This window comes from Protopterus annectens, chromosome 16.part0 (assembly GCF_019279795.1).
Source record: "Protopterus annectens isolate FY-2018-M chromosome 16.part0, PAN1.0, whole genome shotgun sequence".
Lineage (NCBI taxonomy): Eukaryota > Metazoa > Chordata > Ceratodontiformes > Protopteridae > Protopterus > Protopterus annectens.
The window spans coordinates 112,299,845-112,325,263 of NC_056750.1; the positions used below are offsets into that span (position 1 = coordinate 112,299,845).

The 25,419-nt window shown below is 38.6% G+C and overlaps 1 protein-coding gene across 1 annotated transcript in view; it reads left to right on the top strand.

Moving 5' to 3' along the window:
* Nucleotides 1-25,419, top strand: part of TTC5 (tetratricopeptide repeat domain 5) — an 852,502-nt gene that overhangs the window by 21,354 nt on the left and 805,729 nt on the right. Inside the window, exon 2 of the mRNA XM_044058462.1 lies at nt 2,133-2,265. Within this exon, the coding sequence (XP_043914397.1) occupies nt 2,133-2,265 (133 nt within the window). The remainder of the gene's footprint in view (nt 1-2,132; nt 2,266-25,419) is intronic.

Below are 25,419 nucleotides of genomic sequence, written 5' to 3' on the forward strand. Positions count from 1 at the left end.
CAATTGTGGGATCCATTCTAAAAATTTTCCAATATTTCATAATCTCTTTAATGTCCTAGAAGTCTATATTAAAGGGCAAAATTAAAGCTTTGAAATCCGTCAATTGCACTGCTGGCACCCCTGTGAGTTCCCAGGATCTGTTGCTGTACCCCCTTTTGTGAAGGGGAGATTACTGTTGCTGTTTTCCATTCACCAGAGACAAAACCAGTACTCGGGCTGTGGTTCAAGTGGGTGCCTAATGGAGTTGCTAACTCATGTTTTTGACAGTTTAAAACGCAACCTGGGATGCCATCTGGTTCCATAGAGGTTGTGTTTTTTGGCCTTGGAGAGAGCATTAATGACTTGCTCTTTCGAGATGCAAGATGGGATGATGTAGAGGGAATGCTTTGTGGAATGTTTGGAGGGGACGGGGCGGTGAAATTTTTGACAAACCTGTCAGCTAATAAGTTAGCCATTTTCATAGGGTGTGTGTGGCCATCCACAGCAACTTCAGCACACATCTGGGTCCTGTCTTTTAGCTTACGGATATAGCTGAAGAATGCCTTATGGCTATCTAGCTGTGGGTGCTAATTTTATTTCAAAGTTGCCCTTGGAAGATTTTACAAGTTGTCTTATTTGTTTGTTCAAGCAGATGAGGGTGTTCTTCCAGTGCTGGGACCTCTCTCTCTTATTCTTAGACAGCAGTTTCTTTCTCTTGTTGTATAACTTGTTAATGCTAAATGTTCACCAGGGTGGCTTGTGTTTTCTTCTTGTGGATCTTGTTCTGATCCTGTCAGGTACAGCTGTGTCAATGCATTTGTCTAGGTGTACAGGACATTTGTGTATACCTTAGTATAGTTGTCAATGCCATCTGTGGGAACAGGAGCTTGGAAGTTGTTTATGCCATCCCTTAGGAAGGTATAATTAGCTTTGGTGAAATTGTTTGTTTAGCATGATTTCACCTAAGAGGGGTTTGGGTGTTTTAGCTACTTCATATGTGACTGATTTGTGATTTAGATTTAGATTAGATTAAACTCGCTCATGACTAGAATGTTTGGTTGTAATTTGACTCTGGTAGATGCAAGTAAGCAGCGTGGGTGTCTTGGTTCACTGAAGGAGGCCTATAAGTAACCATGACTTGAAGGGGGGTCTTACCCACAGTTAGTTGAACATGGAGTAACTCTATGGAGTTTTCCTGCCTAACCAGTCTAGAGGTGTTATTTATTTTTGACGAAGGTAGATACTCCTCCTCCTTTAGTTCTTAACATGTTCATTCTGCGATCTGAAAGTGTGGAAGACATTGTAGCCTTGCAAAGCCAGGGTACACTCTGTGGCCCTGGACCAAGTTTCTGTGACTGCACAGATGTCAACATCTTCCAGGGAGAGGAGTGCTTCCAGAGAGTGCAGTTTCTGATTTAAACTCCTAGTGTTTAGCAGCATAACCCTTAATTTATTTGTGAGTGATATTTTTACGTCGGAAATTTTGTTCTTGAGACCTTGCCTAAAAAAGTCTCAGTTGGGGAAGCAAGTGCCTTAGCAAGTAACTGAAAGCTGAGAGTTGACAGGTGAAGATCATCTCTGGCAAAGCAGTGTGGTCTGTCAGCCATGTCATCCCAGGCTGACAGAAACGGGATCCCCTGGAAGTATTTTTTTTCTCCAGGTAAATCATTGGTGCCTGTCTGTAGGAGAGAGAGAGAAATAAATTTGCAGATCTTTTTTTCACTTTGGCATGACATCTCCTTTCTTAAGCAACAAATAAGTATGGAATAGGTTGTATTGGAAATGGCCTGTCTCTATCCCTTTCCCAACTGCTGTTCTTGCTTCATGGCTTAGAAACTTGAATAATTTATTTAGTGTCTATTATTTTCTGGTATATTTTTGTTCACGTGTTATACTTTATTTTTTGCTGCCTGGAAGACCAAGGTCTTGTCCTAAAAGTAATTTGTGATCAGCAAACTGGCATAGCTACAGTACAAGTTAATAGTTACAATGTAATGTGAAGCATTCTGTGAATGCTGTTAACGATTGTCATTGAGGTGGCCATAACAAAGTGGATGAAGTGTAGATAATGTTGAGCATAGCGATTACCTTGATGGAATAACGTATTGTGTGCACCTCTCTCGTAATAATTAGCTGTTGTCTTCGTGTCATAGGAGCTAGTGAACCAGTTGTACCATTTTCGTGATCATTATTTTGAGAACCACGGTGTAGAAGATGCTTGGAGGAAACAACAAGACGTGGCACAAGAAATGGAGAAGGTTATACAGCAGCTGGTGAAACATGAAGGTAACAGCTGTGGCTGCTTTTATACATAATTATTGCTCAATTTTGCTATTAAAGAGGCTTGCTTTGCAACCAAGATTGAAGTCCATCAGTTCCAATTAATTGTTTACTGGTATCACATTTGCATTAAAGTATCAAATATTGATTTTATTACAAGTGAAAGATGATCATCCAGGTATTAAAATCCTATTGAAACAAAATCTGTAATATTCATTTATATGTGACTTAGTGTCAGGTCTTTAGATGCAAACTTTGATTTCAGGCTTTATTTGTAAGGCTAATGAGATTAACTTCCTTTCACAGTTAAACTAGTACCATAACAAATATTTATTTTATTTATTTATTTTATATTTGTTTACCAGAAAAGTCTGACTGCTGGACATAGCTCCTTTTTCAGCGGAGGCCTGGGGAGAAAAAACTCGAGTAACACATACAGTAGAGAAACAAATACAGCCAAGTGAGAAGCAAATAGTCTTTAGGATGTACAAGTAGTGCATGAAGCATAACATTCTGTCACTGTGAAGATGACCTCATTAATAAAGATACTTGTGCAAGTAGCTGTTTCAGTTCCTTTTGGTATTTTAAAAGGCCATTACTGTCCTGTGTATTCCAAAGAGTTGCAGTCAAGTATAAAATGGAGTGAAGGCCAGGATGTTGTAAATAAACTCTTGCAATGTTTAGTATCCTGTTTCCACAGGAGTGAAGCTGATGAGTTTGCTCATGGAATGACTGTGGATTCTTGGGCCTTCAGTGACTAGGACCTTGCATGCTAAAAGTCCAGTTTTGGAGATGTGCTACTTAATTTGGAGATGTGCTACTTAATTAGAAGGCTATCACAGGTCACGAGATTCTCACGAGTGGTGTTAGCTTACAGTGAGAGTGAGTGTCAGGCCAAAAAAAAAAAAAAGTTGTAGATATCTGTACAAATCACATATTATACAGATTTTCATAGAGGAAATCTGAGTCCAAATGAGAAGTGACCTGATTATTCATATTCTGTGGTAATATTTCTTTGAGGGTAGGTATTTAAACAAGAAGGGTTAAATAATATTGCATCATGTGGTTGTTGAGTAATACTACATCGCATGGTTGTTGAGTAGTATTGCATCATTTGCTTGATGGTATAAGGAGACTGTAAGCCTCTTTCTTTAGTAAACATCCTACCTTCCTTCCAACCCTACCTTCGTCTTTACACCTCCTCCTACTCCTCCTCTCCCATGCAGTCTTGAATGCCTTAGATGATTTAGTCTTCATGGGTTCTTGTTGAAACTCCGCGGACTATAGCTATAATTCTTTGTGTAGTAAGACTACATATGCAAAGAGAGGAATGTGTATTTTAAATTGTTGTACCTCTGAGTATTTCCTTTATGGCAAGGTGCAGTTATTTCAGTTATCCTACATAAGCAGCAATGCTGTTTTTTTTTTGTTTTGTTTTTTTATACCCCCCCCCCCCAAAAAAAAAAAAATGTAATGTGATTATATTGAGCTTTGAGTATTGCTTTATTTGCCAGGCACACTTTTTGTACTTCTGGAACTTGCAATTATAGAAACAATACTAAGCTAGCAGTGGGTCAGGAGGATCATGAGAGGCCTAGCCGTATACACATTACACACTTGGTTCTTGCCACTCTCTGCAGTCATTTAATAGTGCTCCTCTCCCAAATCAAATAAGGCAGTACACAGTTACTGGGATATAAATGTGTTTTCTCATCCAGTTGTCAAGACTAGTTTTAAAGGCAGATGTAGTGGTTACTTATTTTGTAGGCTGAGAATATATTGAGTTGGGAGCCTGTCCCTCCAGTAAGTCTTGTTTATTTGTTGATGTAGCTTTAGGTCCCCATTGCAGGTATTTGTAGTGCCACTGGCTTTATGAAGAAGTAGAGTGTCAAATATGGGTCTCGCACTTCCAGTATGATGCTAGTCTTCACCTGCTTTGGTATGGATTCCATGGGTCCACAACTTTGTATGAAGAACTTTTCACACCTAGTGAGTGGTGATCTTTCTGTAGTGTGCTGCCTATGCCATCCCCCATCCTGTTCAGAATGACCATTTTTATATCTCGCTGACATGATCTTGTGCATCTGTATCTTGAACACTGTAGCTCCTTTCGCTTTTGAATACGTCCTTTATTCTGCATCCCACGTATACTTCTGGTGGCTTTTCTCTGGACTCCTTCCAGCAATTTAGTGATGTTCATCATATTAATCACTGCAGTAGCCTAAGCTATATGGGTTATATTCTGCCAAGGATATAATAGCAGTCCAGCTTCCAAAGCTTCAGTGCACCGTCCATGTGCAAAAATACGTGTACAACTCAAGTTGAGCTGAGAAAAAAGACTGGTTTTGGTGTCAAATGTTTCAGAGCTTTCCTGCCATTGAAGAGAGCATTTCTCTGTACATTTTCGAGGATCAGTGTTCTGCTTGTGCTGTTCCTTTGCTGGGTAGAGAAGGTCCCTTTGGGGAAAAACCTTCTATATTAAAACTTATTTTAATGCACTTTCCTGATTAGAAAAATTACGAGTTTGCTTTAGTTTATTTTTAAAGTGGAGAGCACATTTTTTCCCTGTCCGCTTAAAAGTTGTTCAAAGTAGCTGGAAAACATTTTTTTCTGTGGAGAAATTGTGTTCATTTTACTTTTAATGGTCTTTTATTTATTGTGTTTTTGTTTGAAAAAAAAGCAACTTTTTACAGTTTTAAATTTTCACCGACTTATGTCATTTGTCTTCCCTGGGAAAGAGGCACCATTTTGGGCTACACCATAGAACAATCTACTGGTCCCTCTGCCATTCCTTCTTCCAGCCACAAAAAGAAAAAGTTTGTTCCTCAAGACACCTATCTTTTACCCCAGTTACCTCTGATTGTAGCACCTACAGCAACTATGGACTGGGGTTTATCTAAGTCCTCTGCAGCTGTTTGAGTCATCGCAGTGGCAAGGAATTTCACTCTTGTTGGACCCTGGAGAGGGAAGAGAGAACACTTCCCAATTTAGTAAGAATGCTGTACTCTTTCCTGGGGAAGCTGTTGCTGCCATTAGTAACACTTTCTTGGCTTCATTTTCCCTGTCAAAAAGAAACTGAAAACTAAACCTGTATCTGCTCCTCCTGTAATTTCTTTAGATAAGGTAGTTTACTAGGTCTGGGTTAGGGTTTAATTCAGGCAGTGGATCGTTCTTATAACATGTTTTTTGGAAAAAGAAATAGGGATACCTCTTTTCCTGAAGAGATTCAAGATTCTGAATCTAGACAAGAAGATGAAAGAACGGATATGGGTTTTCTCAGATTTCTGATTTAGACTCATAGGGGAGCTTAGTTTCTGATTCTGCATGTTGGGGTTTCTCTTTCTCCGAGACTATTTAATAATGTAGCAGTGTTTTCACTGGGAGAATATTGAAGTTTCTCAGTCCCTCAAAGTAGTATGAGCTGTTACAGAAAAATTTTCCAGAACTTTCACCCATTCCTCCAGTTCTGCGAGCTTTGGAGGATGTGTGTTACTGCCTTTAATTTTCCTGATAGTCTGCTGCCCATAAAAAGGCAGAATGTATAATGTTCCTCCTTCTTTTCAGTCTTTATACACTTACCCCAAACCTGACCCAGCAGTTGTAGCTTTAATTCTACTGCTGCTGAGCATTTGGTTTAATTCCAATCCTACTTTTTCTCACAAGGATGGGAAGATTATTGATAACTGTAGGAAAAGTGTATGCTTGAATTATCAGGCTTGTATGTTAAAAGTTTATTCATACTTTCACAATTAATCAGAATAATATTTTGTCTGCAGTTTCTTCTTGTGAGGAAAAATTTGCTTTAAACAATTTAGTTTTTTCCATTTTGTTAAGTCACAACACATTGTTTAGAGTTGTGTGCATGACTCAGTTGATATTTCTTCAGGGTTATGGCTGCAAAAACTAAGGACAGTCCAGCAAGTCAGAATGATTGTTTATCCAACCTAGCAGTCTCTATTCCCTTCCAGACAGTCTGAATCTCCACTTTCTACTTTTCTCCTTTGCAACAGATAGTTTCAGACACACAGGTTCTGAACATCATTCGTCAAGGTTACAGATGGCAGTGGGAGGAAATGCCTCCTTTTCCAAGGGGTGATTCTTTATCCACAAGATCATACTGTATATTTTCTTCTGTCCTTCAGCATATATTGTCTCACGGAGTGATGGAACCAGTTCTCCCCTTCTGGGCTAGGAAAGGCTTTTAGTGCAAAAGAAAGAAAATGTTTGGAGACCAGTCCTGGGTCTTTCTTTCCTAAGCTTGTTTGTAATCATGTCCAAGTTCAAAATGCCGTCACTTCATAACCAGTTACCTCTTTTCTTCATTTAAGTTTCCTGATGACACTAGATGTAAAAGATGCTTATCACATTCTGGTCTTCCAGGCTACAGGTGTTTCTTAATGTGATCCAGACACAAAACCTTATCAGTTCTCTGCCTTACTCTTTGGACTATCCATAGCATGAAGTGTTTTCACAAAGTGTCTAGCTACAGTTCATGGCATCTACATTTTTTCATATTTACACAACTTGTTTATCTTTGCATAGTCTTTTTCAAAGTGTCAGGAATATTTTACTTGAGAGAGAGAGAGAGAGCTCTTACACAAGCTGGAGTTCCAAGAAAACATTCAAAAGTCTTTTTTGACTCCTTCCTACAGGACTATGTTCATGGGGTGTCAGTTAAACACCTCAGTTCAAAAAGCTGTTCTTCCACAAAAATAGATCTAACTCTATATCTAAGACTTTCTACTCAGACTTTGGTCACTACAAAGGAGTACGTCAGGATTTTGGGTCTCATAGCATCTATGATTCTCGTGATACCTCTGGCAAAACTCCACATGAGAAAGATATAGTGGTATCGGAAGTTTCTCTGGCCCCAGCATCAACATCCTTTCCTTTGAAATCCCAGTGCTGGGCTTTCTCAGAAGAGAAATTATTTGGAAGAGACAGCAAATTTCTAAATCCAGTTTTCCCTTTTTGCCTCTCTGCTCCAAAACAGTGAGCCATCGCAGACACCCCAAACTTTGTCTGGGGAGCAGTTTCAAGAGGGATGAAAGTGCAAGGTGTCATTCTTGTAGTTTATTTACTGCCTCACCTTATGTTACCTAACATGGATTTGACCCTTTCTCCAACTCATCCTAATCACCTCATTTAGGGTTTCACTTCATTTTTCCTTGTTCTTGCCTTTCCCCACAGCACAACAACGCACATCCACATGCTAAACTACACAATGAGATGTCCTAATGGCAGCCTGATCAGAAAAGGTTGTCTGAGGTTACTGCAAGCAGCAGGCTTAGGTATTTTAATAGATGATTAGGTGTTGGACCTGCACAAGAATAGGATGCGTTACACTGCCTTAGTTTATTCAGGTGTGCTGTCAACATAGTGGATGCTTTCATTCTGGTAGCAACACTGAAACAGAATATTCACATTAGGAATAAAAAAAAAAAAAAAAGATGAGTTTTAATGCAACCTCCCTAAAAATAAGGATTTGTGTCTTCTAAGTCTCTTGGTGAAAATTGTTGAAATCCTTAGTGGCGTTTATTATGGAAGAGATAGCTTCTGGAACCTTACAACAAAAATACCGGGTGTAAGTTTGAGAAGGGAGTTAGGAAGAGCTCAGCAACATTTTGGATCCTGTCACTTAAACTCTTGACACCAGCTAAACCTCCCCCAACTCCATTATCTCTGCAGATAGTATGTCAGAACATCACTGCACTGAAATGCTTCTCAGCAGTGCGCCAGAGGTGCTTCTCTGGCCTGAGTAATAGCTGATACATCACAGGACACTGCCTTGATGCGGCGGTATAAGAACTTCTGAACGTAGTCGTAGTGCACCTCTATAGCATTGAAGAATAAAGTTCTGACTGTGACACACTGACTAACCAAACTTGAATTGTGGTGCAGGAGGGGTCTGGCACAGGAGGGTGGAAGTGACTTGACTGCCAACTTGCACATCCTAGGTGAAGAAAACTAGTGGTTCAGATTAGCTGATGACCATAGTGCTAGTAGAGTCTTGATAAGGGCTGATCTTGGCCAGCACTGTGGACATAACATGGTCTATCAAACCGTTGACTGTGGGCCTCTGTTTTGCACATGTGCATGCATGATATGGGGTGGCAGCATGAGGATGGGGAAGCTCCATACCATGCTGAGGAGGATTTCCCCCCCCTCAGACGCTCGGAAAGACTGGTACAGTATTCTACCAAAGAAGGGGAATACAACAGAACCTATTACCCACAGAAGAAACATCAAGTACCTCAATATCGACACCGTTATTAGATAGGAATGATTTTGTCAACCCCTCTAAACCTTATAAACAGGTTATATTTCAACAGGCAGGTTTTACTATTTACAATTACTCAGAATTATTACGGATGTTTATTTTCAACTTTTTTCTAAGGGTATAAAATTCATTCCCACAAATAAAGGAGATTTGGTGGATAACATAGAGGCTCTAAAATTATACACAAGGAAATTGAATTTAGCTATATTAATGGAACCCTCAAATGGTAATGATTATAACACTGTTATGGATTATAATAAAAAATTAAAAAAGAAAAGTATTTATAATCCTCCCTTACACCCCCTGGTGGATACATATGAAAAACTGGTGTTGGAAGATTTATATGAGGAATTTAGGAACAATAGGAGGGATGAGTGGAACTTATCCAAGGATGAATATACTTTATTATGTGACTTAAGAAAGGATGACAATATTCGGATTATGGTCCCAGATAAAGGTGGGGGTATAGTCATTTTTCGTAGTATGGATTATTCCAATGTCATGTTGGAATTATTATTTGATGATAAAACATATAGCCATACCTCTAAAAATGAAATTAATATTTCTTATTCAAGAATTGACAGCTATTTGGATGAGTATTTGTTGGAAGGAAGAATTGACCCCACAGAGTATGAATTTCTTTTTAGAAAGTTTCCCATCATACCAGTATTCTTTGGTATACCAAAGGTACACAAGGATGTTTTTACACCGCCCTTTAGACCCATAGTGGCAGCTAGTGGGTCTAAGGTACATCCACTTACTATGTTCATTGACTCACATGTTCAACACGTAGTCCAAAAGACCCCCCATTTATTGAAAGATTCCTGGGATTTTTTGAAGAGTGTCAAACAGGAATTGTTCCAGGAAAACATCATATTGTTAACTGTTGATGTAAAAGACTTATTTACATGCATTCCTAAAGAGGGGGGGTTTGGCTTTATTTGAAGAAGTCTTGTTTACATTTTCAGATTTGGACAATGACAGGGTGAAACTTATTTGTGAACTCATGAACATAGTTTTAGATAACAACTACTTGTGGTTTGAAGGGGAATTTTACCAGCAAATAACAGGTGTCCCAATGGGAGCAGCCTGTTCACCAGTATACTCTAACCTTGTTTTACTGGGTTGGGAGATTGAACATGTTTTCAAAAGCCCCTATTGGTCAAATATTAAATTATATCTCCGCTATTTGGATGATATTTTCATCCTATGGGGAGATACAGAAGATAAAATAGCTGGTTTCATTAATCACATTAATTCTAGTACAGGGTATTTGGCCTTTACCTTTCAGTATAGTCATGTAAGTATTAGTTATTTGGATACATTTATAATCAAGGATACTCAGAATAAATGCTTTAAGTCTAAAATATTTAGGAAAAAGACTTTTTGTAATGCTTATTTGCATTTCGAAAGTAATCATCCTTTGACACAAAAAACAAGCATTATTAAGGGCCAAGCAATTAGAATTGCTAGGATGACTTTGAATAAAGAGGATTTGGATAACGAATTTAGTTTACTTAGGGGAATGTTTACAGAGAGAGGTTATCCACTGGATTTGATTAATTCTATTTTACATGACATACATATGTTGTGGGGACAGAAATATTTACCTTTATTGGGTGCAGGTCAATTGTTGGAACCATTGGGGGAAAATGGAACAGAGAATACATGTATTCCATATCATAATTTCAATACAGCATGTATTCTCACTTTTAACACAAGAACACCAGTTATAAAAAACATATACATGAAAAATTGGAATATTTTAAGAACTAATGAGGTTATATACAAAAAAGTAGGCCCTAAACTGATTTTTGTTACTAGGGTTAGTAAATATTTGAAACAGCTTTTAGAAATTAAGCCGAAGAGTACTATAAAGAACAATGAGGGGACAAAAAGATGTGGTATGTGTCATTATTGCCCCTATATCAATATTGAACCGTTCGTAGTGCTGAATAACACAGTGAATAGTAGAGTGCATTTCATGAAGGGTAATTGCAATACTAGAGGGGTCATCTACCTTGCTATATGTAATACATGTAAATATTTTTATGTTGGGAAGACAGAACGCCTCTTAAAAAACAGAATATATGAACATCTTTATGAAATGAGAAGTTGCAAAAATACCAATGCACTTTACAAACATAGTGTAACATGTGATGGATTTGACAAATTTGTGTTCGGCATACTAGATATGGTCAAACTTGACATTAGGGGAGGTGACTGGAAAAATGTATTGAAAAAGAAGGAAAGCCAGTGGCAGTTTAGACTGGCTTCTATGTACCCCCCTGGGCTTAATGAAACAGTTTCCTTGCTTCCCTTCTTAGTAGAAAGATCAAATAATTTATAAGGTTTTAGTTTAATATAATCTATTTTTTCTATTTTTTATATTTTTCTGACCTTCTAAGTATGTATTTTATTAAAGTTTAAAATTCATGATTTTATTTAGAAATTAATTTGTACAAAAAGAGTCTAAAATAATTAGATTTATTTCAAACATACTTATATAAATGTGTGTGTTTTACTGTAATTTGTACAAACAACTCCTTTATGTATATAATACATTTAAGAAATGAATTTAAAAGTTTGTACTTTTCAGTATATTGAGTGTATTATACAAATGAATTCTGCACTGGACCCTATAAGCCATTGGTATTTTAATACCTATAATGTTCTTTTTGGGTTGGTTTTTCATGTCATTTATTTCTTTAAATATTTTAAATATTTAATTGTTTTTGTGATGTCACTTAATTTGGTATACTATATAAATTGATGATTAACAGAATGCAATGTTTCTGATGAAGTCTCCCACTTGGAGATGAAAGCGCTAAAACATTTTTGTTATTAAAGATGGAGTGTTTTAAATAGCAACTGGCGTCCTGGATTCCTGGTTCTTCCTTGGTATATTTCACAGTTTACTTGGTATTTTGTATTTTTACTACATGTATGTATGTATGTATGCATGCATACATTAGAGAAGGCTGTGCTAGATTTTCCAAATTAGTTGACTTAGCAGCTTTAAATGCAAGTGAAAAGACTTAGCAGCTTTAAATGCAAGTGAAAAAAAAGCTTCAGATACACCATGTGTTTGAAGCACTAATCAAACACGTATTCCTTTTGTTATTAATACATAAAATAACTAACAATAGTCTTACTAGGACAATGGCCTCTTCAGTGGAAACCTAAAGTAGGACTTAGTGACTAAGGGAATTTGGCAAGGACACCAAGTAACTACTTCTACTGTTTTCGATAAGTGTTGTGAGATCTTTTACATCCATGTGAGCTACCACCAACTCGAGCAGATGACACCTGAACTCTCCTTTCATGTCCGCTCTTGCGCTTACATCTGGGAAATACTGTCAAGGTTTATATGTATGTGATGCTCTACTGTTGAAGTTGTTAATAAGCAGCATAGTCATATACAGTAGCTTTGCCACAGCTTTTAAAACCGTGTCTGAGGAGTTTCTGCATCTTTGTTTCTATACACTCACTGCCTTTACACTAAATTTGCTGTCCCATTCCTAACTTGTTACAAGCCCTTTACCCAAAATAGTAGGATAATTTACTTTAAGTGCTAGTTCTTGTAACTCCTGATCCTTGCATTCATCTTGTTGCCACAGTTATTAGTCAGCTTGGAAACTGATAAATCCTGGAAAGTTTTTTTTTTATTTATAACTCCACCCCTGTTCCCATAATGCTGTGCCACGTCTTTTCCTCTTCAAATGTTTTTTGCGAAAGTGAAACATTGAAGAAAATTGACCAGGCTACTTTTAGGCACTTAGCTGCTTTACTGCTGCCATTTTGTCAGTTTTTGACTGTGTTGCTTGAAATTATTGATTGTTTAGTGATTCCTATTCATTCAGGTCACAACTTTCCATTTTTTTTGAGAAATTTCTTTCAGGGAAATCTGTGGCTGTCCCTGCTTTAATGGCAGTTTCATTGCCATTTTGTGTGGGAGTTTTTTTATAGAGTCAGTGGTTGGCCAGTTTATCAACATGTAGACAGATGAGTACCCCATTAGGAACTACATTTTAGTTTTTTGAGAAACGTTTATCTAATTTCTGAAAATTTATGCCTGAGAGAGAGGAGAAGGTACTTGTGTGGTTGACGGATAACCCCACATAGATCACCACACATCTTGTCTTTTTGTTTAGGGAAGAACAGGACACTTGGGCTTATTCAGTTTGTTCATTCTTTGCTCCTAACACTCTGAGAAGTCAGTGTACCCTTCTGTTACATTTAAGGAATCAAAGGTTAAAAGCTCTTACCAGTGTAGTGATGGACCAGAATTCTGACTGCTCGGATGTTTCTCCGGAGCGCCCCAAGAAGAGAAAGGTATCCAGGGAAGCTTTGGTTTCCACTTTGGCTTCCTCTTTACCTCAGCGTTTGGTAGGTGACTCCTCTGTAGCCTTATTGGAGCCTTTGTATTGTCTGTTGCTTCTCTTGACTCCTGTGGCATTGCATTGCACCTCATGAAGCTGCCGAGAGGCACATCCTCAATGAGCAGTTGTACACCTGCTGCTGGAAGGGGAGAACTCTTGCTGGCTGTGGAGGAGGTAGCAGATGTTATTCCCTTGCAGAGCCATTCTGAGGATTCTGATTCTTGGGGAGATGATCAGATGTATGAGTGCTCCTTTTCAGTAGATACTCCCAGGAAAAGGAACCTCAAATTGAAGCACACTTCCACTCCTAAGTCACCATCGGCTAAAGGAGTGAATGGTGATTAGCTTGCATTTTCCAAAGGCTTACTACTAGCTTAGCCTGTGTTTTCATCAGTAGTGGGAGTGCCAAATGTGGCACACACCTGACAGCCTCCAAATGACAAACGCCCAAACGGTACACACATTTTGTTGTGGGCATCCTGCAGAGTCAATTAATTCCCACACAGCACACATCTCTTACACCATGAAGTCTTTCAGTCATTAGAGTCCAAAACTTCAGAACAGGCTGATTTGAAAAGGTTACTGTCGCCTTCAGATTCTGATTCAAAGACTTGCGTTATGTTTGTAAGTTAATATTCCAGAGAGCAAAAACATTAGCAGCAAAGGATGAGAACCACAGGTGCAAACTCCAGTAAAATTACAGGTAAGAGCTTTTGTCAGGTTTAATATCACCAAACTTCTTCAGACACCATTTTACAAACATGCGCAAACATTTCAAATGGTAGATGGATGTAATGCAGCATTAATAGTGCTGTGAATATGTCTTTAAGGAACATGTATTTTTAAAGTTGTAGGTTCCTGAATTTTTAGTCATGTGGGGGTGTTTACTTGATGTCATTGCCTGCTGGTAGTTATGACACTGGTATAAATGTTTGGGCATGTGTGTAAAATGGTGCCTGAAGATGTTTGGTGATTTTAAACTTGATGAAAGCGCTTACCAGTAAACTGTATTTTACTGGATTTTGCACCTGTGGTTCTCGTCCTTTGCTGCTAATTTTTTGCTCTTCTGTTTGGTGAAATTTTGCTTTTCCTAATATTCCAGAGAACTGGAAGAGTGAGGCTGAAGAAAACATTTTCCTCAGACTCCCCAGCTGAAGAGTTGTCTTTTTCTGGCAATATGGCAAAATAAGAGTTATTTAAGTGGGAACAAAAAAGAAAAATGAGACACGGCAAAGACATTCTGAATTGATACAGGTGCAATTTGTCTCAACCTGTAGTTTATTTCCCCTCTTTTGCAATTCTTGGAGGATGCCTTCTTTGCATCTAGTAGTTTGCCTAACAGTTAGCAACCAGACCCTAGAAAATTTGAAGTTGTATAAAGTACCATAAAGGCACACACCTTTATTTAAAAACACTCTGATAGATCCCACAGTGTTTTTACTTTCAAAACCATCTTCTTCCACGCACCCTATGATAGCTAACTCTATTCCATCAGACAAAGATGGGGGAGAGCTTTTGATGAGTTTAGGAAGAAGGTATATACCTGCTCCATCTTAGCTTTCAGATATGTGAGCTGTCAAGCTCACATGTGTAAGTTTCTTCTTTTGGCTACCTTTGACAAAATGAACAATTTAATTGCTGATCTTCCTTTTTCTGACAGTAAGACATCTTAAAATTCCATACTTTTTTCTAGGGTTACTTAACACTCCCTTAAATGTTCTTATGACACTGTTGATACTGTCCACAGAGTCTGCCAGTGGATCATTAATGTGATTAGCCTGGTAGTGTTCTGAGAATTAACCAGGGCATATGAAAGCCAAACTTTTGAATGCACCTCTGAATAAAGTAGTAGCACCCTGGCCTTCATCTACTGAGTTTTTTTTCCTAAGATTTTCTATGTATGGATTACATTTTCAGTTTTCAGCTTTATCTTTTGGGTTAACTGCTTCAAAGTGGCTAGCACTCTTGATAGCCCATTACAGGGTGTAGGACATTAACATTTTTACATATCTGGGCAATTCCTTATTTTTGCTAATTCTTTTTAAGCTCAGGTATCTCTTTTTGTAGGGGAAAATATTTCTCAGTGTTGATTTCAAGTGGATATAGAAAAATCTCTCATTCCATATGACAAGGTAGTATCTCTAGGATGTCTACTAGATACATTAGCAAGATGGACAAAGTGGAAATCTGCAAGTAATGCTATCTATTATTTTCTAAAAAGACTCTTTCAAAAGCCAGAGATTACCTCCAGATTCTACATATAATGGCCTGTACAATTTTTGTGATTTCTCCCAGCCAAACTTCATATGAGGAAACTTCAGTGGTTCTTCAAATCAATTTAGTCCCAGCACCAACACCAACACCTTCTGGTGCTGGGTTTTGTCAGAAGGGAGGTCCACTCATGCTTGAATAAGTTATCCTTCCACCAAGGGCTCCCTTTTTTCCTTTACAGACCTTACTTGATATGTAACCACAGATGCATCAGAATTTGCTTGGAGCTTGGGGTGAAAGTTCAGGGTCTGTGGAGCCAGCTGGGCAAAATAAAGCACAAATAAAGCACAAAAATGTAAAAAAAAAAAAAAACCTGACCCTAATAAGTGTAGTCAGATCTGTAAATCATGTTTGGGTTTCACGTACTCTACCAGTAATCACAAGACGGCAACACAGTGATGTGGTACATAAACTGCAGACTAGCTGTGGTAGCCTGGGAACTAACAATTCAGCATAATTTATCCCTCCAAGCTACTTGCTTTCTGGTAGAAAAGAATATTGTTGCAGACAAGCTGAGCCAGGGGTAGGGCAGCATGCCTCTCAACCTAGAATCATAAAAAGTCTGAAGAAAGACCCATGAAAAATAGGTACAACTGGCCAAAAATCTGTAAGCTGGTTAACATTTGCATGCATAATTATGTAACCCCACCCACTCCAGTGGAATTGTGGGATACCAACTTTTAAACTGAAAAACAAAATATTAAACACAAAATGCAGAACAATAGCATTTTATTTATATTAACATTTGAACTTGTATCATCAGACTTTGAACTTGTGAAAAACTAAAATACAATTTTCTTTTATAAAAAGATAAAATTAACTGCTTCTACATTAAATTGCTACCTGCAGAATTCTTCTGTCATTAACTGACTGACACTATTCTGAAAGCCACAAATAAATGAGTCAACAGGATCCTTTTTATAAAACTACTCAAACATTTGATTCAGCAAATTACATATTACTTTGTGAATAAAAAAGTCTTTGAGTGGGGTAACTCTCAACCAAGCTAGTTCAACAACTATCTGTTCTGACGAATAGTGTCTTTCATTTTTGAGGTGAGAAGAGCCAGTTGCAAACACACTGACAGTGACTGACACAGGCTAACTACTAAAAGCAATATGGCTGCAGATGACTATTCCATCAGAATGTTCCTGGTACTGAATTTACTTTAAAGTTTTTTAACTGAAACATCAGTCTGATATGCCCAAAAGAAAACAGACCTGAATATATAATTAGTAGCTGCAACAAAATGTAGAGGAAGAACAAATAAAATACTTTATTCTGAATGTTTGATAATTGGTGTACAAAGCTACAGCAATCGCCAAGAAATGCTGATCTGTTGGGACTAAGAAACAGAAAGAAATGTAAGAGCTGCTCAACTGAGTATTCCTTTGCCACTGTCACTGACTCCCTGAGAGATTATGAATGGTCTTCCCTTTCCCTTAAGTAACTAAACCAGAAAAGTATGTTGCCATTCAAAAAACTGAGCAGTGGCATTTTATTTATTTATTTATTTTTAGCCAGAAGTCGAACCGTGGCTGGAGATACATTTTCTCATCCTCCTCCACCTGTGTGCTGTATGACCTGACTGGATGTCCTGATCAATCCATTCCTCCTGACTCTGGATCTGGGTCTAGTCTGGTCTGGACTGGGAAGGGATTCCTGGCTGCCTGGGACTTACTAAAACAAAACTTTGTCGTCTTAGTCAAGCAAGTAGTACTGCAGTTGCTGCAGCTCTGCTTCAGGTTTGGAGTTTGGCTGCTGAGCAGCTTGGATCTTAACTTAAATATTAATTTATTAAAACAGCTCACTCACTGCTGCTAGTCATCACTGTGTGTGCTGCTGTGCTGTGCCTGTGCTGCCTACCTGCATCCATCTCAGCCTGCTAAAGAAATTTATGTATCCAACTGTTCAGGTTCGGCTGGGGGTTTGTTCACTTGAATCGCTCTGTCTCTCATTCACTCGCTGTTCAACCAGATGGAATGACAATGGGAAGTAAACAGAGGGAGAGTACAGACAATCCGAGTCCACTGCTCAGCCGAATTCCACTTTCCAGGAAGCTACCAGTCTGCCTTACAAAGCTGACTTCATTGTGCACGCCCCTGCATTTGATGATGTCAGCAGCAACTTAAAAAAAAGATTTAAAAAGGGAAGTTTGGGAATTGAAGGGGCCACTCAGAAATTCGTGGCACCCTATTATTTTGCACTCAAAACTAGTAAATACCTAGGAATTTACAGTTGAGAGGTGTACAGGGCACTGGTTTCCTTTCTCGCTCTCTTTTTCTTTCTTTTTTTTGAAAAGGTCCAGGGGCAATTACATAGACCGATCGCATCAGCAAACCAAACACATAAACACACAAAAACATACTCAGAGGCTCTAAATAAAAATCTGCCTAAGCAGCAGAGACCTCCAAAGCAGACATCCAAGCAACACCTACCACGAAACAATATCCACGTAGCACATAGCTCACAAAGTCAGTATGCCACACAGTCACAGCCCTTAAGGCTAAACAACACACCTAATACACTTGTAATAGGTGACTCTATTGTCAGACACACTGACGTCTCACTCAGCAGGCTGAACAAAGAGAAAGTCACTGTAAGCTGCCTGTCGGGTGCCAGGATCCGCCACATAACACAAGCACTCAGGTCACTCCAAAGCAAGTACAAATATGACTCCGTCATTGTCCATCCGGGTGTGAATGACCTGAGATGTACCTCCCTGGACTATATGAAAAAAGACGTACAGGAGCTCTTTGATCATGTAGCCCAGGCCGGTATGACCCTGACCTTGAGTAGCATCTTACCCTCACCAAGAATGATGCCACAGTATAAAGACAAAATAATCAATTTTAACAATTGGCTAAAGTATTGGTGTCATTCAAAGGGGATTCAGTGTCTGTCAGCCTGGGATGACATGCTCGACAAGCCATGTTGCTTCTCTAGGGATGGCTTGCACCTGTCACCCCTGGGTTTTCGAATACTGGCAAAGGCAGTTGCCTCCCCCATAGTGCCTTTTTTAGGCAAGGCTCAAAAGACAAACCCACCCCCATAGACAACACAAAGAAAAAAAACTAAGGGTAATGCTGCTCATCGCCAGAAGTCTAAACCTCAAGATGCATGCACTCGAGACTCTCCTCAGTATGGAGAATATCGATATCTGTTCAGTAACAGAAACCTGGTTCAAGCCTCCCAAGAGCAGCCCAGCACCAACAGGTTATACTTCATACCATGCTTTCTGGCCCCAAAACTCGGACCAAACCACAAAAGGAGGGGGAGTATCCATATTTATCAAAGATACCCACATACCCACACCTCCAGGTTAGTGGCACTGCACGAAGCATCGGAGACCATCCATGTGCAACTAACAGTGGGCAAAACTGCCGCCTGCTACAGACCACCCTCCCAAACACAGGAACCTCACTCGGCTTTCCTGAGAACACTGGAGAATATGAAGGTCTCTCCAAACACTATTATATTGGGTGACTTCAACTACCCAAACATCGATTGGGAAAACTACTCAAGCCCAAACACCCTCACCCAACGGTTCCTAGAATTTATAAACTCAAATGCTATGGAACAACTGGGCACCACTCCCACAAGAGGGGAAAACATATTGGATCTGGTCATCACCAACATGGGGTCTCTATGTTCCACACCAGAGGTATACCCATCATTGGTAAGAACAGACCATAAACAAATCTCACTGGACATCCATATTCTGTCCCCACCCCTAGCCAAGGAAACCACGGTGAAGAACTTTTCAAAAGCAAACTTCACACTTCTCAAAACTGAGGTGGAATCCTTCAAAGCCCCCGGGCCAGTGGAAAATACGGCCCAAAATGCAGAATCCTTTACAAAAGCATTCTATGGACACCTACAGGAATGCATGGAGCATGCTATCCCAGACAAAACCAAGACTCACTCCTCCAAAGGCAGGAGACCTGTCTGGTGGACCCCGGCCATAAATAAGCTATACAACAGAAGGAGAAAGCTACTACATGACCGAGCAAAATCCCAAAAAGGGAAGGCATCATTGATCAGTACTAGCAAGAAACTACAATCCCTCATAAAAATCATCTAAGGCCAGCTTCGAAAGAAAAATTGCACAAGACACTAAAGATAATCACAAGGCCTTCTTTAGTTATGTCAGAAACCTGGGAGGCAACTCCCAGATATGCTCTGAGTTAGTGCAAAATGACAAAAAATACACTGAACCCACAGACATTGCCAACATCCTGGCAGAAAGGTTCAGTGCAAACTCCCCCCCCCCCCCCAAAAAAGCAAATGTCTATCCCAACAGAGTGTAGTCTTCCTGAGATCACAGGTGAGAGCTGCCCTCTCCAAAGCAAAAAACACAGCATCAATGGGACCAGACGGTGTCCCGGGCTGCGTCTTACACGAGCTCCAAGAAGAACTAAGCCCTCATATAAAGTCACTGTTCAATCTCAGCCTTACTACAGGATATGTACCCAAGGAATGGTGTACAGCAGCAGTGGTCCCACTCCACAAAGGTGGTGCCACAACACAGACCCCAGAAACTATCGCCCTATATTCCTGTTACTGCTACTAGCAATTCGGCAGTTCCTACTACAGACGATCGGGGAGTTTTGGCGCCCGTATCTATGAACGCTATGCAAGCAGAACCAGGTATACAACCTTCTTTTACTGCTTTTAGCAGTTTGGAGACTTCCATTGCCACTGACAAGTTTATTAATGATGTGCGTCCCACTTACGCATCGGCAGTAATGCCTTTAATTTCAAATGTATCTGTAGTTAATAATACTCAAGGGCAAGAACTAAACAAGGAAACAAGTGTTTTTTTTAGACAAGACAAAGAAGGGGGACTACTCTTTGAGAACTGCCCTGCCATACAGAGCTCGGTCCAAGAGCTTTACACACAACGGCAAGACATTCAAGAGCCAGCACATGGATGTGATAGCTCATCAATCCAAAAAGAGAAGCATGTAGTCTCAGACTTGGTTATAAATATTTCTTCTTTTGTGTTAAATAGTGAACAGCTTAGTGTTCTTAATAAAGGTTTATCTTTTATTCCTGCAAGGAGGGCCGACCCAGCAGAAATGTTGAAGGACTTAAGACTATTTGGCAGAAGTCTTTCCCTAAAGTGTTTGTTTCCTACAGATACTACTGCAGGTAATAAAGGACATAATATATACAGAAAACCTAGTACCTTTGTTCCAGCTTTACCAACGGGTATTCAGCGATTCATAGATGTATGTGAAATTGCTTTTAGAGAATTAAACAACTCAACTGATACTAGTATGTCATTTTATAACTTGACAGTAGATGAACAGTAGATGCAAGAATTAAAAAATATGCATTCACTAGTTATTAAGCAGGCAGATAAAGGAGGCGGTATAGTGTTACTGGACAGGGATTTATATGTCACACAAATGGAGAAACTTTTACTTGATACGCATACATATCAATGCATTTCCAAGCCTACTGTTAACGCTGTTATAGATAAAGTTTCTTTTTTAATTTTTGATTTACTAATCACGAATTTAATAGATGATTCACTTTTTAAGTATTTTAATGTGTATAAACCTATTGTTCCCAGGGTGTATGGCTTACCAAAAATGCACAAAAATTTATCTCCACCCATGCGTCCTATTGTTTCGGGCACTAGGTGTGGTGTACTGAACCTCTCTCTATTTATGTAGAGGGATGTTTACATGGTTTGTTGGCAAACTGCCATACAATATTGAAGGATACAAAGATGTTTTTACAAAGGCTTTATGATGGAATGGAAACTGTTGATGTTAATGAGAATTTTGTCCTTGTTACATTAGACATTGAATCCTTATTCACTAGTATACCTAACACCTGGGATGTTGACAGCGTTAGGGATTTTCTTTCTGTGAATAAGTGTTTCACCAACACTAAGATGCAGTTGATTTGTAGTCTCTTGGAGATTATTCTAGAGAACAACATTGTTATGTTCCGGGAGCAATTATTTTTGCAGAAAGTTGGCGTGGCCGTGGGCACTGCATGTGCAAATAGCTACGCCAGCTTGGCTTTGGTCAGCTGGGAAGAGCAAAATGTGTTGTCAAATAATAATCCATTCTTTGGACAAATACTTTGGTACGTCCGCTTTGTGGATGATGTGTTTATGCTGTGGAGAGGCTCTGGTATTGATTTGGCACAGTTTTTGGAATATTTGCATTCAACTACTGATTTTTTAAGGTTCACTTACCATAGTTCCAACACTGACATCAGTTTCCTTGATGTGCAGGTTAGTAAATCTGTTTTAAATAGTCTTTGCAGTAATATTTATTTTAAACCCACTAGAAAAAAATACTCTCTTGTACAAATCTAGTATGCACCCTAGACACATTCCTAGGAACGTGCTCAAGGGTCAGGTTTTTAGAACACTGCGACTGCATAGCAGAGATGAAGATGCAGTAGTTGCCCTATCTAATTTAAAAACAGAATTTTTACATAGGGGATACTCGCTTGCAGACATTGAACAAACTCATCTCTAATGCCTGGAAGCTGAGAAGCACTAGATGTAAACCTTATTTTAATGCTGGTGATGCTGTTGACAATACAAGATATACTAACAGAACTAGTAATGATTTTAGAGTGGGGTTTCAGTTTTCCAGTAACATCAATCAATACTTAGATGTAGTCAAAAAGCATTGGTATTCGCTACAATAAGTGTCTGGACTGGTAGACAAGGTCGGACATTCTCCTATTTTTAGTTTTAGAAATAATAAATCCCTTAAACATCTATGTCATGGTGAATTATCTAGAACTATTATTAGATCCAATCGGCATGGTACTTTTCCATGCAGGAATTGCAGTGCTTGTCAATTTATATATTTATTTATTTATTTTATTTTATTTTACATTTGTTGACCGGGCTAGTCTAGCTGGACAAATATCTGTTTTCAGTAGATGCCCGGGGAGAAAAGCTCCAATTACAAGAAGTAAACAATCATTAACAATAAAAAATAATTAAGCATAATACAACAAGTACAAAGGTGGACTTATGTATGAATTAACGGAAACAAAAAAAAGCAGAACAACAATTTTTCAGAAAATAGCTGGTTAACAATAAAATTACAAGGTAAGCAACATTCTGCAGTTAGATACAAAAAAAACTCAAGATGTGATAACATGGTGGAGGGAAGAAGAGAAAAAAAATGTTAGAGACAATCTCAAAGATAAAACTGTCAACAGTTAAAATAAGTTGTTTAGAGGCACAGTTGGGAAAAGGGGGGAAGTTGGGAGTAGAGGAGAAATAATTTCAGTCAGGATTAGCACAAGGACACAGCCATTGAGTTTTAAGATGTTCTTTGATATGTCTTTTGAAAAGGGATGTAGAGTCTAGGTTTGTTATTTCATGAGCAAAAATAAATGTGTACATCCTACTAGGAAATTTTCTTTGTACACTAATCAATACACTGATTGTAGATCTACAGATGTGGTCTATTATTGTTTTTGTGTACAATGTCCTACTTTTTATGTAGGAAAAACAAATAGAATGCTTAAAGATCGTATTTTAGACCACCTGAGAGATATTAGTAATAATAAACCATCAAATGCTCTAGCCAATCATGTTATGCCCAATGGCCGTTCTCATTCCTTTAAGTTCTTTGTTCTACAACCTATTCATAGAAACCCCAGAGGTGGTGACACTGAGAATATCACAGAGGGACATGAACAGAAGTGGATTTTGAAACTTAATGCTGAAAAGTATCCTGGTTTGAATGCTACTACTTCCTTTGTCCCTTTTTTAAAGGCTAGACATCTCAAGCGTTAAGATTAGCTAAGTTCTTTCAAAATTAGTCTAATGTATTTAACTAGCTTTTAGTTTCCAAGTATTCTATTTAACTTTTTCCTGCCTAGTATTTTTCCATGTTTTATAATGATTTTCTAAGTTTTTTAAGTGCTTTTTCATGTATAGTATTTGATTCCTTCTTGTACAATGTTTTTAAGCAATGCTTTTTTCAGTTTGAGCATGAGGCTTAATTGTTTTTCACTGCTACTTAATCATTGTGTGATTTTTTATTGATTAATTGGCATTTTAGAATCTCTATTTAAACCTGTGCATTTTTTACTGTGGTGTCTGATGAAGCAACTTCGGTTGTGAAGGCGCTTACCACTTTGTACTTTGCTGTGATTAAACATTTTGCTGTCTGTTATCTTGGTGCATTTTTTACTTTTTACCTATCGCCTTATAAGCCTGACTAGCCTGGTCTGCAAAGCTATAGAGCGTATCATCATGGAAATCATAAACAAAGACATTGGGAACCTCGAGACACTGGATCCTACCCAATTCAGCTTCGTTAAGGGCAGATCTTGCCTCTTGAACCTGGTCAACTTCTTTGAAACAGTTACCAAAGCCATAGATGAAGGGAAGGTAGTCCACACAGCCTACCTGGACCTCTCAAAAGCCTTCAACACAATACCCCACTCGGGCATCATAAATAAGCTCACCAGCTTAAATATCAACCCCTATGTCACAAGATGGGTTGCAAACTGGCTCAGGGATAGAGCCCACATGGTCAGAATAGCAGGTACCATGTCAGACTCTAAACCAGTTACAAGTGGTGTCCCACAATGCTCAGTCCTGGGACCTCTCTTGCTCGGTATATATTTCTCCGAGGTACAGGCTAACACGGGTGGACTATGGCTGACCAAGTTCACAGATGATTGCAAACTGGGTGCTGTAATCGACTCTCCAGCTATGTTCCCACATCATGGTTACCCTGACTACATGCTCGACGCGATCATAGAAGAGGTGACTTCTAAACATTTGGGACACTTTTTTTATAAGTCAATTCTGGACAGAGCACATACTTCACACAACGAGATAGTGAACCCTCTTGTTCAGTCTGCGAATGCCCCCAAGGTTATACACTCATCGGAGAGACCATGTGTCCCCTTTATAACAACTTACAACCTCAGTAGCAAGGACTGTTTTCATGTCCTGTGTAAACATTGGGCATTATTCAAGAGTGACAATAATGTCTATCAGAAATTAGGTGACCATCCTATTGTTACATTCAAGAAAGCTAAGAACCTTAAAGCCTTCTTCGAACAACATCAAACTAGAAGGGTAAGGACAGTTGGCATGTATAAATGTCAAGCTTGTAGTTATTGCCAACATGTCATTGACTCTAATAGATTCAAAGTTCTAGACCAGCAATACCACTTGAAGTTGAGAGCGAATTGTAATTCTAAAATGATGATTTACTTAGCTCAGTGTCAGTCTTGTTTTGCCTTGTATATAGGTAAAACAGAGAGGCGGCTTCGTGACCGCATATATGAACACATTTATGCTATCAGGAAACAAAAACTTGAAAATGCTTTAGCTAAACACATTGCATTGCATCCTGATCATACGTTCAAGTTTATAGTGATTGACCAAGTCTTCCAGAATCCCAGAGGAGGTCCGATTCCTCTAAAGTTAGAAGAATTAGAGTTGAGTTGGCAAATCAGGTTAAATGCCTATAATGTACCTGGTTTGAATGAAGGCTGTTAATTCAGTAGTGTTCTTAAGCTTAAGAGTCTTAGATAATATATTTTAAGGTACAGTAATAGATATAAGTTCAGTTATCACTGTGTTAATTTATAGCAAGTATAAGTGAAAAACTAAAAATCATACCCTGAGAGAGTTTTTACTCTTGTTTTATTATAAAGTGAAAGTCTTTACTACTTTTCTTTTTTACTTCTATCTGTATGATTCTATTATAATTATAGTTTTTCATGTAAGTTAGAGTAGCGGTGCTTGTCACTAACTTTAATTGAAGTTAGTTACTTTTCTAATTAACCCTGTTCTGTTTGAACTGAGTGTTTTCCTTTAAATGTTTTTATTGAATAATTGAATGACTGACTTTGTATTTAAAGTTGTTCCATTTGTTGCTGTATTCATCTGAGGAAGTTTGTTTGTTTATTGCAACAAACGAAAAGCGCTTTATTTGATTAAAAGAGTTGTATTTTTTATCGGGTGCTGCATCGTGGTTCTTGCCCTTGTTCCTTTTGGATTTTCAGTTTGTTATTTTGCCTGTTTGCAGTATTAGTTTGTTTGTATGGCGTCTGGGACAGACGCCAATGATACAAGCACCTCTTTTGTTAAGACTCCTGAAGCTCTGAGGAACGCTGACGGGGTTAATGACACTTCAATTATTAAGGATTCTGAAATTTTAAACAACGTTTTGAACATGTTGATGTCACGGCCTGATTCATTGTTTGGGC